The sequence below is a fragment of the Pyxicephalus adspersus genome, chromosome 2, assembly GCF_032062135.1.
Source record: "Pyxicephalus adspersus chromosome 2, UCB_Pads_2.0, whole genome shotgun sequence".
In the NCBI taxonomy this organism is placed as follows: domain Eukaryota; kingdom Metazoa; phylum Chordata; class Amphibia; order Anura; family Pyxicephalidae; genus Pyxicephalus; species Pyxicephalus adspersus.
The window spans coordinates 85,254,325-85,274,148 of NC_092859.1; the positions used below are offsets into that span (position 1 = coordinate 85,254,325).

The window sequence follows — 19,824 nt, forward strand, 5'->3', positions numbered from 1 at the left end:
CAGGAGACCACACTGGGTGCCACTCCTGTTGGCAAAGAACAGGTACCTGGGGCTACAGTTTGCAATGGCTCACCAAACGTGGACAACAGAAACTTGGAAAAAATGTTGTTTGAATAATCCTTATTTTTAGCTGTGACATTCGGATGGTAGGGTCAACGTTTAGCATCAACAACATGAATCCATCCTGCTTTGTATCAACAGTTTAGACTGATGGTGTAATCATGTGGAGAATTTCTTGGCACATGTTGGGCCCCTTAGTACCATGTATTGTTTAAATGCCAGAGCCTACCTTAGTATTTTAGCAAACCATATCCATCCCTTTATGACCTCACATCTTCAGATGGCTACTCCCAGCAGGATAACATTCCTTGTCACAAAGCTCAAATCATCTCACGCTGGTTTCCTGAACATGACAATGAGTGCATTGTACTCAAATGGCCACCACAGGCACCAGAACTCCAATAGAACACCCTTATTATTGTTACACAGCATTTATATAGCACCAACATATTACACAGCACTGTAAAAAGTCCATAGTCATGTCCATAGCTGTCCTACAACCGGACTCACAATCCACTGTCCCTACCTTGGTCATTTGTCATTACCACCCTTGGGATAACTGGGAACAGGATAATTGCATTCATGAATGTGCAGCACCTGCTTGATGCTATCATGTCAATGTGGACCAAAATATCTAAAGGAAAGTTTCTAGCACTTTGTTGAATCTATACCGTAGGTAATTATCTACAAATACTAGCAAGGTGTACTTAAATAAGTGCCTGGTGGGAGTGTGTATAATGTATGCATATAAAAAGTGACCTAACTGTGATTTAATGGTTAATTATTGGGCAGTCAAACCTACAATGCCAACTCAGGTCTCTGAGGTAATATTTAGTAGGAAGTTGCATGCAACCACAGTCAAATGGTTTCTATCGTAAGCATAAATAGCTGAAGAAGGTTTGGAAAGGCAGGCAGGGGTGGTTTTGGAGTTATGCTATGTACAGACTGGCGCTGAGGTTGTGGCATGTTTTCTACTGAAATGTAAGCTTTAGCTGTGTTGACTAGGTGAATGAGAGGGTCCTTTTTTGTTGAAATGATTTCCTAGAACTTGGATTGAGATGGAACAGAGTTGAAGGATTTCTCATGAAACAGAATCCATCGGGTTTATGTATGATTTGACAAATCTCTGACCAAAAGAGTTGAAGGGGAGGCACATGACCAGAAAATGTGAAGCATTTTTCCTTCTTAGTTATGGTACCTTCACCACTTAAGACTGTCGGGAAGAGCATGTGTAGAAGTGATAGATTTCTCTACCATTGTGTTAAAGCAGAAGTAAACACCAAACTGGCAGGCTTTTCCTGAATGTCCTTTCTGCCATCGATTCTTCATCAAGCTGAGCATGCTTGTAGATTCTTGATATGTTTATTTTGAGGCGTTAAGGTTGGAACATATAATTTAGTCTTTTTTGGGGCATTCCAACTCTTGTTCCCACTTATGTTTAGAGGGAGGGACCTCCCTTATTACAAGGAACGGAGTATGACTCGGAGGATAGCAATTATAATAAAATCACCTAAAAATAGACAAAATCGCCATAAGCCACCGAGTTGCCCAAAAATAAATCATAAGGAGCTCCTTTTAAGGCCTAAGCCTACTTTCCAAGTGTCTGCCACAGTGTGGTACAACCCATAAACAAAAGGTGAAACTCTTGTTTTTTTATGAAATAGGCTGGGTGTATAATGAAATGTGCATTTCTATTCCAACATTCCAGTTTAGTCCCAATAAACCATTTTATTTTATTATTTTGACATGATTTTGTATTTCAAACTCTATTATACTCATACTATTATATTATACTGTAAAATAAATTTTCATGAAAAACAATGTATCGCTTTTAGACAAATAAATCCGACAGAAATGAACCGCCCAGGAGTTAAAGGATGCACATTTAAGGTTCAGGTATTTATTTTATAACAGAAGGGGTCCTTCCCCGGAAGTCCACTGCAATACCTGCGTAATGTGCACACTAAATATTGGCTGTCCAGTGGCAGATGATTCTCTCAGGATGAATGCAGAGAAAGCAGCAGCACTATCATCACAATAAAGTGACTAAAGAGGACCGGCCGGGGTGGACACATTTAAAGTGCAGAGTATACAGTCCCCCTAACCTGGAAACAGTATGGACAAGGTACCTGTTACTGGACTTCAAACCTTTTCATATAAGCAGCTCCAGGTGAGAAACCACCCAGCATCCCGCAGGCATGAGAAAACCATGGTAACAACCTCATGGTCCACCCAAAACTATTTCTTAGGAAAATTAATGAAAAACTGTCAATTAACATCATCATACATTCAAGAACATTCGTTCTCATACAAGAAAAATACAAACTTTCTTTAGAAATTATAAATAATGTAACTTTATTTAAAAGATTAAAATTCATCTCAAAATCCAATTTAACTTTCTTGTACCATCCAATGTGAATCATCATAGCAACACTTTCATTTCAGTATGTCAAAAGTACTTAAGACTTATTTCAAGCTCATGAATTAAAATTCCACAGATCTACATGTGTGTTCATTGTCAGGCTGTGCAGAACATGTTCCAGTGTCAGCTTATTGTCACACAGTGAAACACACTAGTCCTGGTTTATCAGTGCGTGAAAGAACTAGGTTTGGTCCACAGCAAATTATCAGATACTTAATCTTCCTCTTTCAGCACAGGCTAAAAAAAGTTAGAATCTGTTAGGTTACTACTGAACAAACTGGTAGTTCTTCCTTCAGACACCAATAAAAAAGGCCAAGAATAGCCAACAGGGGTGGATAAGACATATAAATGAGCACTTGTAGTAGCTAAACTACTCCCCTTTCCAGGAAGTCTATAACATTAAATTAAAAAAACAAAAACTTGATCATGGACAAAAATTAATACAGTAATCTGTCATCAATGACAATACGTAGTGCATACAAACATTGCATCGAAATTCAAATCAAATTGATTGAATATGCCCATTTTTTTATATATTTCAAGTAAGAAAAAAAAACCACATTCACAGTTGAGAATTTAATGAAAATCCTTTTGCAGACAGTTTAAGGTGAACTAAAAACTTTTCTTTCTTTCTTTTTTTTTTTAATTGTAAAATATCATGCCACTGCCAACATAACCTAGACTTCTAGATATTCCCATTGTGGATTTGCTAGCTATAGATAAATGTTGGCTGCAGGACCTTGCTCTGTATATATAAATACGTTTCTGTGATGGTAACGGGTGGTTTTATTAATTTCTTGGCAGTGGCTTGTATCTTATAAAAACAGAAAGCATTACTAATATCTAACATTTCTGTTTTTTCTTTTTTTTTGTGATTGCCGATCTACATTTTCTGAAGAGGCTGTCTAAGACCAGCTAACTAAGCATGTGAAAAAAAAAAAAATAAACCTTATTAACACTGTGTCCCTCAAAGCTTATCCTAGTCAGAGTTTTGTTACAAGAGATGAAGTCTAACGTGCTAAAATGCCTGGCCAGGAGGAGTCAGTCTTGATCCATACTTGCCCAGTAATGTATACTGTATACGCACCACATAACCTGCTGTGAAAAGTAAACATAAAATTGCCACTGTGTCAAGAGTTTTCTTAGAAACAAGGTAAAACTACAATGCATAAAACACAATTTAAAATTATGAGATTAAAAAAAATAAAAGAAAAAACAAAAGGGTAACTAACACCACCTTTGATTTGCTTGTTCTTTGGTTTTCTTACAGCATGCATTTCCATGCAATATTATACTAAGTGTTCCATTGCTGCAAAACACAAACACTCTGTACAATCCTTGCTAAGTGCTTATCACTTTCACCCTCTGAGTCTGTGCCCATGTACTGGTAAAAGAAAACTCTAGTCAGGTCTACCAGTACCCTGCACACTTTAGTAAGGAAAACATTCCATATCTAGGGCTATCCTCATATGTGGCTAACCAATAATAAAACCAAGATTGCCAGAAAATATCTTAACTGAAAAATTAATAACATCCCTCTAGCTTTCTAACAACATACAACTAACCAACAGCATTCATCATATCTCTCCAATGTCATAAAATATACTTTGTAAAGCAGCTGAACGTGAACTGTTGACTTCCCCTAGCAGACAGCTTTAATTTGTATATATAACTTTATCTGTAGCAGCTTAGAAAACAAATTTCTACACAACAAGAAGCACAAACTTGATTGTAACATGTTGTGCTGACTGCATAGTTACTACTCTGCCCCCACAGCAGTAGGCAACATCTCTATCGCCCCTCACTACATCCGCTGAAACCAAACTTCCTAAACAATCTCATAAAGTCCCTGTCTTGTCCCTCATCTCTCTCATTTCATCACTTGCCATTTTGCCTTGAAGCTGAATTCTCCAACAACCTTCATTAATTCATCTGAATCTTCAGGTGTCGAGTGTGCGCCTGAATTGGCCAAACTCTGAAATAGTTGCCCCAATAAGCAATCACCATAGAAATATTTTCTTCACATAAATAACAGCTCTTGACATGTTTAACAGAATCTTATCTCCATAGATTAAAGCTTTAATAATTTACATGAAAAAAAAACACATTTATGAATGATTTAGTTTTGTGGATTGTCTGCAGCAAATACCACCTGTGCAGAGGTAACCTCTATAGTCCCAGTGAAAGTCTTTGTCCACATAGACTAGGTTTGGGGCCAGTTTATGACACTTCAGATAGACATCCTTTCAGGAATATATACCCTGCCAAGTAAGTCTCTGTTGGAGCGTCATTGCTCCATCATGCTTTAACATATACATTCCCTTTGCTTCAGCTCTAGCCAGGTTTGTGCACTCCACTCAAAGCTTCTTCTAGTTTCTCCTTATAGGATGAATAGCGCCGCTTTAAGCTCTGCAATTGCTCCTCTTCCTCCTTGTCTAAGATGCGCAAGAAGTTCTGCAATTCTGGTACTGTGAAGGCTTCCCACTGAAATACAAATACAAAACGGGTTATTAAATCAGTGCAAACTTGGCAGAACCCCATTACATGACAAAGCTTCTTGAGGTATTAAAAAAAAAAAAAAATTTACTTTTTTATGTAAGAAATTAACCGCTAATATGCCAAAAAAATTTGTTTAGATTCATACAATTTCAATATATAGCAAGAAAGTTATTATTACAGAGTATTTATATGGTGACAACATATTACGCAGCGCTTAACAAAGTCCATAGTCATGTCACTAGTAAAACCAAAATCTCTTCTTACCATGACATCTCCAGTTTCATGCTCTCGTAGTACAAAACTAAGGGTTTCAAGATTTGGCCCAGCAACCAGACGAAGATAGAGCGGATGCTCTCTGTCAGATAACCTGCACATGTAAACTGTTGGGGGAACAAACAAACACAAAAAAAAAAAAAAAAAGTATGACCTTCGTGAAATTAGTGGGTACACAGAGTTAGGTTTCTTCTAGCCCTCATAAGGAAAGTTATTCAAAGGTGATTACTTAGTGACTTATTTTGTGCACATATTTTTCATACAGGTAAAGCTTCTTGCATTGGTACAAAAGAATATAACAGAGGAGGTTACATCAAAAACAAGTCTACCTGAAAAACAGGATGAGGATTCCATGATGACATTATGCAGTAATTGCATACAAAATACCCAACGACTACCCAAGTGGAAGATCAGCCAGATCACAAAAATACAACATAAGTAGTACACACAGATCTGCTGACTTATTTATTTTATAATTATTTTAGTTTAGATAGAAGTCAGTGGGCATTGTCTGCCCTGCACCCCTTGCATAGTTTGAAGACTTCGTATACTCTTCCTTTTGCCTGTAGAAATACCTGGATGAGGGGTGGGACTGAGCATCACACAGAAACCAATAAACTATTTCTGCATCAGGCATAGCAGGAATAACAGCGCGTTGTATTGTAATGTGAAATGCATTGACGGTCAAAATTACCACTGTGAATGACAAAGTAGAAAACTACTAAGTAGGGGCATGAGTAGATTTCAAAGAAAATTCAGGGTGACCCTATCCCAAAGGAGAATACAGAGGATTAAACAATTAGTAATTACACGACGTTAGGGGCAACCCTATACCTTACCCTAACACAGAATAGAAATGACAACTTGCTTTTAGATACACTTTCATTTTAGCAACTTTTTGGCCACAGCCAAGTGTGTAATATATACTTTTATTATGTAAAACCTGAACATTACCTTGATCTTCTTTTTGACAGCGCTTATAAAGTGCAAACTTGGCAGGATTGTCAGCGACCAGAAACTTTTTCAACAAGGCCTCAATGACTTCACGGACAGTGTTGGTGCTGCTGATATGTAGAATGTTTATGCTGCCTTTAGGCATGTAGAAGGCAGTGTTATTTCCATTGCCGTTTGCATGGCTCTGTACATTTGCTCGTGCTCGTACAGTGATTGGACGTCTTAGTTCCATCTGTACTTTTATAAAACCTGTGTATATGCCATTCGAATTCTGTAAACAGAAAAAAGCTTTCAAATATCCAACAATATTACAAATCCAAGAGTGCTATCTAAAAATGCATTTTTTTGTTTTTAGTATAATTATTATCAGTAAATACCGGTTTTTAAATGTTTATCATTGTTAAAGCCACTCAAATGTTGCTCAGCACACTGATACAGTATATGTGATTGTTGGATGGGTAAAAATAAAATGGGTTTTGTTTCTAAATACACAATTTTTTTTTTACTTTTACTGTACTTTTACTTTTACTGTACTCCAAGCCTACATTGTATGTTATGGCATACAGAAACGTTTACACCGAAGTGAAGTTGTGTTCAATATTTACTGCAGAGCTATTTGGTGCAATAAGAATGTAATCTGTGATCCTGCTGAACTTCATGTCAATGGGCCTCCCAGACCCACAAAGCTCAGGAACTGGCATGCTGGTGGACACAATACTTGGAAGGTAAAGTAGCCACAGTCAGATAACTCTGACCATAGCAAGCAAGGTGACATCTGTCTGTCACCGGAAGGGTTATACAAATGTAATATGCGTTTCCCTAATATAACTAACAAAATATAGTCAAAGATTTTAGTGTTACCAGTGTCATCTTTAACTTGTCGGTAACTGCTGCATTGTAAAGTTGAATCTTTTCTTTGGTTTCTTCCTTACTGAGGTACGACAGAGGATCTCTTTCCTTTTCAACTTCCTAAAAGAGAAAAAGATGGAATTTTTAAAGAAACGTGCGTGCTCAAATTTGTCCAGTTTTCACCACAAACACAGATCACTCTTTAACAGACACAGAGTGGGCTCTGAAACATCAGATGAATAAATATATATATTTATGTTATTTTAGGAATGTAATTTCAGCACTGTAAATATAAACGTTGGGTTATATCTAGGAGTAAGAGCAGAAACTGCATGAAAACAGAACCATCCACTATTTATTACCTTCCCTCTACATCCCCAGGTCTAGAAGATAGCTCACACTCAGGCTTCTGGCCCATTCACCCCAGTGCCAGTAACTACTCTGCTTCCTGTGAATTCTGTCCCAAATCTCTGTTCAGGACAGCACACTTGTGAGAGATATGAAATACTTTAACCTCCTTTTTCATTTTGCTAGAAACTTTTCATGAATGGGACTAACAGCAATTTGTTCTTTTTTAGTGAAGGTCAGTCTCCTTTTATCCTACTTGTGCTCTTGTACAGCTCCTTGGTTCTCTGCAGCCAGCATGGAGGTCACATGAATCTGCCATGTAACTGGGACATAGTGATTGGTTTCATCTCAGTAATACCTTTCTATTATCGGTTACCTGTGCTTCTCTAACATTTCAATGGAATTTTATTAGAACCGTTCCAAGCACCTTTTGTGTGTGCATGTGGCAATTAAACATTTAAAGAGTTTTTTTTCCTTCTGCTTAGCACTGTACAACAATTTGAGAGAGCTGTGTAAAAGAGGTCCAAAAGGTTTTAAACTACCTATTGGTAAACACAATCAACTTAGAAATACTGGAGCAGTAATTCTACAATTCAGTATTCTATACGGTCATATTTTTTCTTTATAGGGAATTAGGGAACAATCCTATTTCAGGCAGCTGCCTCACATACAAGCCTTCAATGGTCTGTAGCTCTGTAATTCACTGTTATGCTGTACAACAGAGAACTGCAAAATTCTGCTTTCAGAGCTGGACAGCTTCCAAAACAACATTTGTTCTGACTCCACACAACTACTGGAGCAGGCCTGAGATATAAATATAACACCAGCACTTACCCAAGGCCCATATATAGTCTGAGGCTGTGATCATCTCCTCAGCTTCCATGATTTCACAAAGGATTGTGCTCCTAAAAGCTGTACAGATCTTAAGACTCAGAGAAACCATCTCATAAATAAAGCAACCTCTGAACTAAAGCATGAACACTCTTTATAGCTATGAAATATACCAGGGCCAAAAATTCAGACTCCTGTGTGTGAAATTTACATCTATTCTTATGTGCCAGTACACAGAGAGTAGGGGCAGTGATTGGTAACTCTTAAAAAGCCAATAAACACTTTTAAAATATCTATAAATGCCAACAAATGCACATTAAAATGAATGGGGGAGCTGCGGGCATTTTCACTTCTCTGCCATACAACTTGGCTTTATACTCCTGTAAAACCTTTATACACACACACTTATGTCTGTGTACAGTACAAATATTCAGAATTCCTAAAAAAAGCATCACATACTGGATGTGGACAAAATTTCTATAATGCCTTCTATACTATTTTTATGTCAGTAAGACATTCCTGAGCAATGAAATGACATAAATTTGCACCATCAGTGGGCTGCTTTAGGAAACAATCCATTTACCACCATCATTTAGGGTCTCTAAACTTGTTTCTGTGTATATAAAAGTCATAAAGAATCCTGCATGAAACACAAATGTTCAACAAATGGCGACACACAGTTTTAAATTCCATTTCATGGTTAATCCACAAAGGATCTGATTTGCTTTCTAAAGCAAGACATCAAGACATTATGGAAGCTAAAGCAAGCCAACAAATATTTTTACACTGACCGGTCAATAGCAGCAGCCTACATAAATCATGGCTGGTGTACAGATTCTGAATATTGTGTGTGATCATACCTTATGTGCTTTAATCACAGCCAAAGGTAATATAACTAATGCAGATAAGTGCAGTTTCTATATCACAAATTATACAAATGTTTCTATAAATCGCATTGTTCAGTTAGAAGAACTCAACACATTTCATACAAGCACCAAAACAAAAAATGAATGCAAACATGGCAATAAAGTAAACCTGACTGTGTCTGCCAATACGAAAAAATAGCAGTGATAAAAACATTTTTTCTAGGTCTGCAATAACCTCATCCCTCCACTGCCACTTTCATTCTACCCTACAAGGCTATGCTTTAAATTTGGCTGACATGCCAAGGTTAAGACAGACTAGCATTTGTTCAGAACTGAAAAGAGAAAATGTTATCAGTTTTATAATGCTTGGGGCTATGTGTCTATTACAAACTGGGAAAAGGACAAACTATTGTTTTTGTCCATACTTCAGACATAAAATGCTCTGACCTAAATGAGCAAACACTGCACATTTATATTTGGAGTACTTCGGGCAATAATGACAAATCTTCAGTCACATTAAAGCTGATCTCAGGCACAACAAAAGCTTCATTCAAATGTATCCTTCTAGATTGTAAGCTCTTTTAGGCAGGGTCTCCTCCTCCGGTGCGCCATTGTTTGTAGCCCCTATTCATTGTACAGCACTGCATAATATGCTTTGGCACTTTATAAAGTTTAATAATAATCATGCCTTAAGAACCACCTAACAAATCTATTCATGTGCACCAAATGGCTTTTAACATTCACAAGCTGAGTAGTTATAAGGGTTGCAGACATTTCTATGGTTTAGTTCTTAGACTCTGCAGTGTTTATGTATGAAAAGAAAATGATGAAAGTAATTCTTGTTGCCTGCAGAAAACAATTAAAACCTAGTTTTATGTATTCTAGGCTGTACTGTACAAGTTGCAGTTGGGCTCTGAAATACAATTAATGGCAGTGAAATTCAAAATATTTTTTTTATTCATAACGCCTGGATTTACAAAAGTTTTACATGACTGAAAATACTGCTTTCCTCACATGCCTGCCGTGTAATTATCCCCATGTGATGTTAACATGTTCCTGTATCTATCAATGGACACTGCACGGGCGTAAAATAGTGCACTTTACAAAGACTGCAAACCAATGTGGATACACTGATGTGATTTAAAACACATAGCTGCAAATTAACCCTGAATCTTGGAACCCTAAATTTGGAGTTGGTTCCCATAGATGATAATTACACTTAGGATACTATTGGTTGTGATGCCACTTCTGTTCACACTTGTCCCCACTTATTTAGGAACAAAGAATCCATTTGGAAGTGGAAGCTTTCATAATGGAATGACAATTCTAGCTATAGGGAAGCAATGGGCTCTGAGGCGCTCATATTGCTTTACATAGCGGGATATGTATCCTACTTCATACTCACAGGGTGGCTTCCAATAAACTCCCCTTCACCACCAGCTTTGCCTCCTGGTTTCTAAAAAGAAGGACAGATACAACCATCTTACCTACCAAACCTAATACCCACTGCATAAAGTGCTGCTATAATACCCCATTTAACCTACGTTTTACATGTGGGAAAGCTGACTAGCTCAACGCTGCAGATGCTACAAGCAATGTTTCAATACCCAACCCATGCCATACTCAAATACCAAGGATTTGACATGCTTCACTAGAACATACATATAGCCAAATATTTCTGGTGCCTGCAACCATAAACTTCTAGTCCCACTACACAGCTTCAGAATACTAAATCTTCATTTTGTTTCAAACACCCTTAAAGGTGGTTGCAGCTGACATTTCTCATAATTGTTTTGGTTTCGTGCCAACCCTTTCCAAGTCTGGACCAATTTCTCTGGGGAACAAAGATTACATTTGCTATAGAAGAGCATACTAAAAGGTCAATGTGAACTCCTATACACAAATGTTATATGAAGATGAAAATAAGTTAAAATATTAAAGCCTAAGGCCTATTAGAATCCTTGGTTTCATCAGACAAATCCAATTACAACTATTCAAACACAAATATAATTAGGGCTGCCACATTCTGTTAAGTATGTAACCATCAATCGTGCTCCTCATACCCATCTAAAGGCATCTTCTAGAATCTAATTTCAGTTTGTACCTAGAATCATCAGAAGGATCCAAATGATATCAAACAAGTAAAAGATTTTGACCAAACTGGTTGGATACTAAAGCCTATAAATGAAATAAATAAAACAAGTAAAATATCAGGGCATTATTTGCACACCGTGGCTTGTTTTCAGTATACAAGTAACACAAGCTACAATCAATCTATTGCATGATGATGCTCAACAACAAACCTCCTAGATTGTAAGCACTTCTGGGCAGAGTCCTCTCCTCCTGCATCACTGTCTATGTCTGTCATTTGCAATCCCTATTTAATGTACAGCGCAGCATAATATGTTGGCTCTATATAAATCCTGTTTAAGAATAATATAATTACAGAAGGAAAAGAAAATTGCTTGCAGTGTTCCTAAACCTCTAAATTGTGCTAAGTGCAAAAAGGGCACACTTTGAAATGGCAAAAAATACATTTTACATCTTTAAAGCTGAACACATACATAATTTCATTTGATGGCATTTTCGATCTATAGTAGACATGCACTAGAAAAAAAAAAAGAAAAAAATGAACATATGCTTACAGTGAAAATCTAGCAATGTTATTATATTATATATTATGTCACACCTTGAAAAATATATAAAAGTGTGGACTGTCTTAACAATTCCTTTTGTCGTTAAAAGGGCCAATAAATTGTATATTTAGTAGGTTGCCTGCAGATCAGTTGAAATTATATGTTCTAAATACATTAGTGTATATAGTTTCAAGTCACACAGCTACAATTATGGTTTTCATGTACTTATATCATGAAAACAGCGGTATTCCCACAACATACAATCAGTAGAACAACTATTTGTGAGTGATACAGCAGACACTGATGTCGGATTACAAACTATCCAAGAGCTGGAAAGAATGACTCGATATCACACGGTAAGCCATCACACTTCCTCTATATAAAATCACTGAAATCCAATTCCAAGCTCACTCTACAAACCCAACATTAGCAAGCAATGATGGGGGAAAAAAAAAAAAAAAAAAAACACAGAAGAATATTTGGTTCACACTGATGAAGATATTTACTTTATTACCTGGTAAAATACATAGGCTCCAAATGTTTACTACATAAATTAGGGTCATTTTACCACTACAAAGATGATGGCAGCTAGAAGAACTTTTGTTTGGTGGTTATTGGTGATAGTTTGTATTATACAAACAGAGGGGAAAAATGAGACCTGTATCTCTAAAACTCTTTATATACTCTTATTTTTTTTTTTAGTACACTGATAAGCAAGCCTGATGCAAGCTACAAGATGTCCCATTACCCCTGGAGAGATGATTCAGTCCCTCCGCTCACATACAGCAAAGAACAATACATTGCACATCAAATCATTCCTCAGGCCTTTCCCTTCCAAGCTTCAGGAAGTTTTGCTGCTGACCCACCTTTCCTTCATCCAGGAGAGTCTCCTGTGGGAGGTTCTAGCTTTTGTGGCAGCTGTCGGCCAAGGAATATCTTAAAAGGAACCCCACAATGAATGTTTTGCGTGTATAAAGAAAAGTAAGGCATTTGTCAATACTCTGCCCACAAAAAATGGAGATGTACAAAATCATGATTTTCTGACTGCACCTTTCTGCTTCATGATAAAATGACCAATTGTTCTATTGTCAGTGTTTCAAAAACATAACTTGGCACAAAACGTCTCACATGCCACACTTCTGGAGGTTCAGCACAAGCTTACTATCTCCAGGTGACAAGTGGACTGAAGAACGCATTAAAATGAGCATGGCTAAAGAAACCAGGTTTCTGTGGCTTTTCAATGTGCCTGTCTGACACGAGTGCAATTTTTGTGCTGGAAAATGTATCTTACAGATATCTTAAAGAAAAGAAACCATGTGAGGATTTAGGTATTTGTATTGGGAATTCTGATGCTTCTGAGAGAAAGTGTACCTATCAGACATAAAGGCTAACATTTTCCTGACTGGCACCTATAATTTTAAGTACAATCTTGTCTCTGAAAACCATAACAAGAATGCAAAAAATGAACACTGAAGTTGGCATTCCTCATCTCTGGAAGTTTAGGGCCAATAACATTGCATTCGTGCCAAAACAGCATTTAAAAAAAAAAGTCAGAATTATAAGTTTGGTCATTTCCCCTATGACTGGTGCATTTTAAAAGAATGTAACTTACACCTCAGAAACAAAGGTTATGCTGCATGGAAAAAATACTTTTTCCCCAAATCAGTATGCATACCAAAATACATAAGGAAACTACAGTACAGTACTAGTTATCCAGACACTGCTGCCAACACAGCAAAACAAGAATATTTCTAGCTGGGACACAGCAACCCCTTGAAACACAAGACTAAAAATACACTTTGTTTAGCTGGTACTGGACTCATTTATTTCAAGAAGATACAAAGTCAAAGCTTTCAAACCAAACACCATTTTAAGAAAGCAGCCTGGGAACTAATTATACAGAGTAACTCTGAAATGCCTTCTGGGCACAAAACATTGGCAACACAGAGAAAGAAGATGGCTGCATAATACAAAGAAAAAAGCAAATCTAACAGCATATATATTTTCAGGAAAACTTCACTTCTTAAATGTGAAGAAGTCTTTTGAGGCATCTAAAAATGTTATGCTGGAATATGCTGGGTATAATCACAGTACAGTGAGAAATATGGGGGTAATCACCTAATATATCAGGCAATACAACATTCTACAAAAACATCTTCAGTGCTCCAGTAGGGGGCTTCCTCATACCCCCAAAATCAGTGGTAGATCCACCAGCTACAGAAATATATAAAGCTAAAAAAAAACCTACAGACTACACTTTAGTGTCCTCGTACTATCTTTGTCTATGTATAGAAGTTCTCCATCTACTCTGGGTGCCAATTACATATTAATTTAGGATTTTATTGGTCAACACCAAGCATGAAAGTAGATCCCAATGTAAGGTCAGAATACATCTTATGCTTTCCTGTAAAATCTACAGGATGTTGTGTCAATGCATGGAGTGCCTGCAGTTCCATAGTCAACCTGTGGGTCCCAGGCTGAAATCACCTGCCCAGACTTGATGGACAGCAGCTCCTGGTAGTCCTGTGTCAAAGCAGCTGCAATATATGTGCTAGCAGGGGAGCAAAGGGATAACTGCCTGGATATATAGCTGATCTTTTCTTTTTTTAATGATCTCATAAGTAGGTGCAAGGACATACATCTTCACCCCTTTCTGTGATTCTACATCATCCCAGCAACTGCAGGCAGTATATGACCACAAGGGTGAATCAGTAGTCAGTGCAAATCCACAAACACACACTCAACCTCCAACCCCCCCCCCCCCCCCCCCCCCCCAAAAAAAAATACAGTATAAGGGAGATAATCAAGAAGTGCTTGCAGTCATACGTCATGTGTAGTCCACGTAGTCACAGCTACGTAGCTTGTAGTCCACGTAACACGTGGAGTGCATATTATGCGATAGCTTGTTTGTTGCAGACTTAACACAAGCTTTAATCTGATTAGTCATTTTTTTCTTAGGATTACAGTACCAAATAAACATAAGCAATGACAGAAGAAAACATTTATAATCATGTTTCAGGGGGTTCACCTACAGGCAAAGTAAATTAGAAATATACAACCTTTAAAATGTGGACAAAGAATGGATGTGTATTGGCCTACAAGCATCCGTGTGTAAAGTGATCGTGAAGCTTAAAAGGTAGAATGTACATGCTGGGAAACCATCATGTCTACTTATTAAATCACTGCCATCATGCAGGGCTGAGAAGGAATTGGGATTATCGGGTATTCCAGAAACATACAAAAAAACACTCCCATTTGTTTTATTTACTGACATTCTGTCTCTCTCATCAAGAGGAAAAGCAGACAGATTATCAAAGACAAACCTTCACAGCAGCTTAGAATCCACCTGGCAGCTGTGAGGAACTTCTTTGTACTCACATTTATGGATCTCTTTAAGCAGCCTACAGTGGGCATTACACATTCAGGGATCCCTATATTACTGGCAGAAGCTATGGCAGTGCCTAAAAATCTCCAGCAGACACTTCCAGTCCTACCTTGCATACACCTCACTATCTTTTATATCATAACTTTTAATTTTGACTGAAATATGCCTTTCCACAAGCATAATGATTGCATTTTTTGTGTTTTTAATTTAAAGCTTTGCACAAGTCTTTGTAGCAAGCCAAAATAAGCTCACCACCTCTTGTTTGCAATTGAACAGAAGTATAAAATAGTATTAAGAAAAACAGAAGTGAGCAGAGCAAAAGCAACAGAGTTCTTGTTGCATAGACAAGGCTTACCTTACTGCAGCTTTTTAACGTGCTTGCCTGGCATGTACACCTAATCTATAAGCAATGACTTCTGTGGAAACTATGCAATGTTACAAGTATCAAGTGCATGCGGGAAGTTAATGCTATCTATCTGGTGCCAGATTACAGCACAAAGAATCCAAATGATATTCTTTACTGAAAAGAAGATGCATAGACTTATTAAATAGTTTTCTTTTTTTTTTTCAGTTATCAACCCTGTAAAAAATTATAAAATAACTATGCCGAAATCAGACTAGTGATTCAATTTGATTGCTATAAAACATGGCACTAAATTGAAATCCAATCTATTTGAATAATGTTATAAAGCTACAACCAAGTACAAGGTGCCTGCACATATATTACAATGGCCATTTAAAAACACTAGGATGCACTGGGAACCAAAGACAAGATGTGGTCTGCTCCTGCCACCATGTATGCTGAATATTATTATTTAGTTGTGATAGGCAGTGGTAATATCCAGCAGATGTTAGGAAGATACACCAGCTGTTAACATTTATAAGTATTATAAACTTTGTGGAAGGTCAAAATGACATTGGAAGGTATGTTAAGGTATAAAAGAATATCTGCTTTTTCATTATTGCAGCTTCAAAGTATTTTTCTCTTTGCAGCCAAACAAGTTTCTCATGGCAACTTATTAAATGGTCAAACTACCTTTTTCAGTACTTCTAAAACCACCAGGTTACAAAATAAATTACAATTATACCTTAGTTACATATAACAATAAGGACTTGCCAGTGTCGGGTATAGCTCAGTATCTCAGTGACTAATGAGGCCAGAATTGGTATAATTATTTTAAAAGATAAGAAGGTGACAACTGTTCTATAGTTGGGTAATACAGACTTTAGCAGAAATGCCTGACCCCAGCACATCCTTATCGCACATTAGAACTTCCTGTAAATTTTAAGTAAAATGATGAATTCTAGCCTGAAATGACATTGTTGTTAATGCAGTTATATGGAGCCTGCCGATCTCAGCATGAAAGAGATGTGCTATAACATTCAGGTCACAATGACAAAATAAACATGGAACATTAGGAGCAAAAAGCTGCAAATTCCTTCACAAAGTAGATCTGAATTCTGTTTAAATCTGTAACTGTAGGAGACATGAAGATCACGGTATGTACAATTTTTTCAATCAACACCATGAATGCATGGTATGTGCATGTCAAGTCAGGAATTCCATACATTTGCTGTGTGTTTGTCAAAGTATTGGCTACAGATTATCACAATGAAATCAAATGTTAGAAGTGCCAGCCTGCTGTGTGGAAAACACACACATAAAAAAAAAAATTGAATAGTCTTTGCAAAAACAAAACAGTATTAATGGATTTGAAATTATGCTAAACAGTTATAGCCAAATAAATCGATAGAACTGGGGAAAAAATAATTAGCATAGGGCAGACAGGCAAAATATTTTTAATTTTACATATGTTTATGCAATTTAAGTATCATAATCAGCTGGGTGTGAAGATGGGAAGATGTCGTTATTTAATTTTTCCACAAAACAGAGATATTTCTGAAGAAATATTATTAAGATTAGTGGCACAATTGATGTTTTTTTATAATGCTTAAGAACCCACTGCTTATAATCGTTAAGTGAAATGATTATACGTTTTAGTGATTGCTTTATAAAAAAAAAAAAAGCTTTGTTGTATGTGTGTTGTACAAGAAAATTAATAAAAATATTGAAATACATAACTACCTGGACCAGCTACCGCTTACTTGTCAAAGCAGATAATGCCAAAATAAGAAGCATGAAAATGTGGAAATGCATCATCTGCCTAGCAACACAGACACAAGGTTGACTACAGGTTCAAGCGTGTTCCTATTTAACAGGATGGAAGCGTTTGGGAACTTAATGAACATGTTTGCAGTCCTGGAAGTGACATTTGCTTTTGGCCACGAGGTCCTTCCCTGGAACAAGTGAAGCAAGGGGTAATAAGTGCAAACACATTACCTGCTTTGCTGCTCCTAGATGCACAACAGCAGTTTGTTATGCTTGCTGTCAGGTAGAATTGTTGGTGCAATGTCACCAGGCTACTGAACTAGAACAAGTATAAAGACAAAGCGTTCAGAGTTTTTTATATATTTAGAAATGTTGATTCATGCAGTAGTAGTAGTAGTCCCCATGTCATGTACTGTAGGCCTTGATAAAGGCCAGAGAAGGGGAGGCAAGAAAACAAAGTGGTCTGTTCTACAAGATTACTGCACAAGCCTTTGAAAGTGTAGAAATTGCCCGCTATATGACCAGCCTTACGTTTACCTTGTTACTTGTGCCTGGTGGTGTTTTAGATTTTTCTTTTGTAAAAAAATGCCTTTAATCATAGTATGTCAACATACAAGAAACAGCTGCATTGCAGGGGGGAAAACAGAATATGGTATGACTCATTGTGAAAGCGGTTACATTAGTTATATTTTAACAATTGCAAACATAGCTGCAGCTGGGAACAAGATAAAGTATGTCATCTGTGACCTCTATCGATATTTTAAAGTCAGCTAACACAAGGTATGAAGGGGTTACGTTACCTTCATAACAAGTATGGCTTACTATGTACTGGAGAGGAAGACACCTAAAGGCAAATACCATAAAGTCACCGTGTACAAAAGCCACAATTCAGTCACTCCTAGGTCACCTCTTTAAAAAAACATGCTGCTAAATGTCCCAAAGGGCTCTCTCATCTCTACAAAGATTTTTATTACGCTGGAAGAAATGTACTAAGAAACACCAGCATGTGACAAATTCTCATACACACCTGGCATGGTTACTTTTAAGGTAATAGTACTATAAAAGTCACTTAAAAGCTGGATAAATACAACATGGTTTCTGGTTATAAGGTTTCTTAGGAAGGTCTGAGATCATTAGCAGTTTCAGATTCTAATATTTATTAGGCAGACATCATCAAAAAGATCCTTAGGAAGCGTACAGACATTACATTTTTGTTGCTGGAAATGATATTTCATAATTGTTTCCAGGGACAGATGAATGACCAGCACTGTACACACAGCACCATTCTGTTTTATGGAGAGGGGAGGAGGGAGGATAAGTAAGCAGCACCCCACTGTGCTTTCCTCTCTTAAATTGTATAGCAGCCCTTACCGATCACTTGTTCCTAAATCTGTCAAAGACATCAAATGACTGCTGTACATGTCAGATTCTCGCCCAAGACAGCATGACTGCTTGTCTCAGTGATAATCTTCCGACATTTGTACATAGCCTTACAACCAAAATGTAATCAGTTAATATGACTTTTCATACAGAATTACACACTGTACAAATAATTAAGGTTTCTAAATCATTAACACACTTTAAAAGCAGATCTCTTCTAAATGTTATCCAAAAACATAAAACCCTTTAGGTTCTCCAAAACCTAAAATTCAGGAAAACCCTCTCCCATTTACAGAAATGACTAAAACGCCGATTTATGAAACACTTCCATACAGCTAAGAACTGTATCACTTTATGTACAAATCCCTACCTTCACACAGCATTACTCATGTCCGCCATCTTTGTTTGGCTGACAATATAACTCGAGGTACACGTAGGAAAGTGTTTGATCTCTAATTACACCTACTGCAGGTCTGTGTTGAAACACTCAAATATTTCTGTTCTGACATATTCTCAGGTGTGCTCTTTTAAATATATAGTTGTGCGCACATAAAAGGACTTTTATCCTAACAAACAGCAAGTCACAGTTCTTAAACACCAACATACTGAAAATAACCCCAGTACAAAGGAAATCAGAACTAAATAGTAGTAGGTTGATGGATGCTACTTTGAAGACCATGTTTTTCATTTAGTAACTTTGAATCCTAATAAACACAAGCCAGTTTTTTTTATTACTGAAGCAATAAAACTGATCAGCTGTCCTTTTGGTTTATTGTATTTTAACAGATCAGTGACACTAAAGCTACATACAGTCGTTGAACGGTCCGCCGGGGAAAGCTGATGAACGACTGATTGAGAAGGACCATTGCTTTTATATGGTGGTTAGCTCATCCTGCTCCATCTCCTCTCCATGGAGCAGAACTGCAATGTGTACAGCACTTGTTCATTCATTTTTTTTTCTGGCAACAATCACGACAGATCCTTTTCAGCGACGATCATCTGACATCTGTACGCTATATAAGGGACATTATGATTGCCCTTCCAAACCCTCCCCATCTACTTACTTTATTTCAAGCAGATAATTGGAGGACCCGCTGCATGGGACTTTGTTCATGCACAAAAAGGAGACCCTATGCTAGCCAAATGAAAAGGAGGGAGGGGCGCGGTTAGGATTGTCATTTATTTATAAAATATTAGAACAAGCACTTGTG

The 19,824-nt window shown here is 37.2% G+C and overlaps 1 protein-coding gene across 1 annotated transcript in view; it reads right to left on the reverse strand.

Moving 5' to 3' along the window:
- Nucleotides 1–2,386: 2,386 nt before the first annotated feature.
- RASSF3 (Ras association domain family member 3) overlaps nucleotides 2,387–19,824 on the reverse strand; it is a gene marked incomplete at its 5' end in the record, with an annotated part of 41,939 nt that continues 24,501 nt past the window's right edge. Inside the window, 4 exon segments of the mRNA XM_072401307.1 lie at nucleotides 2,387–4,966; nucleotides 5,246–5,361; nucleotides 6,209–6,479; nucleotides 7,070–7,177. Coding sequence (XP_072257408.1) covers nucleotides 4,817–4,966; nucleotides 5,246–5,361; nucleotides 6,209–6,479; nucleotides 7,070–7,177 — 645 coding nt within the window.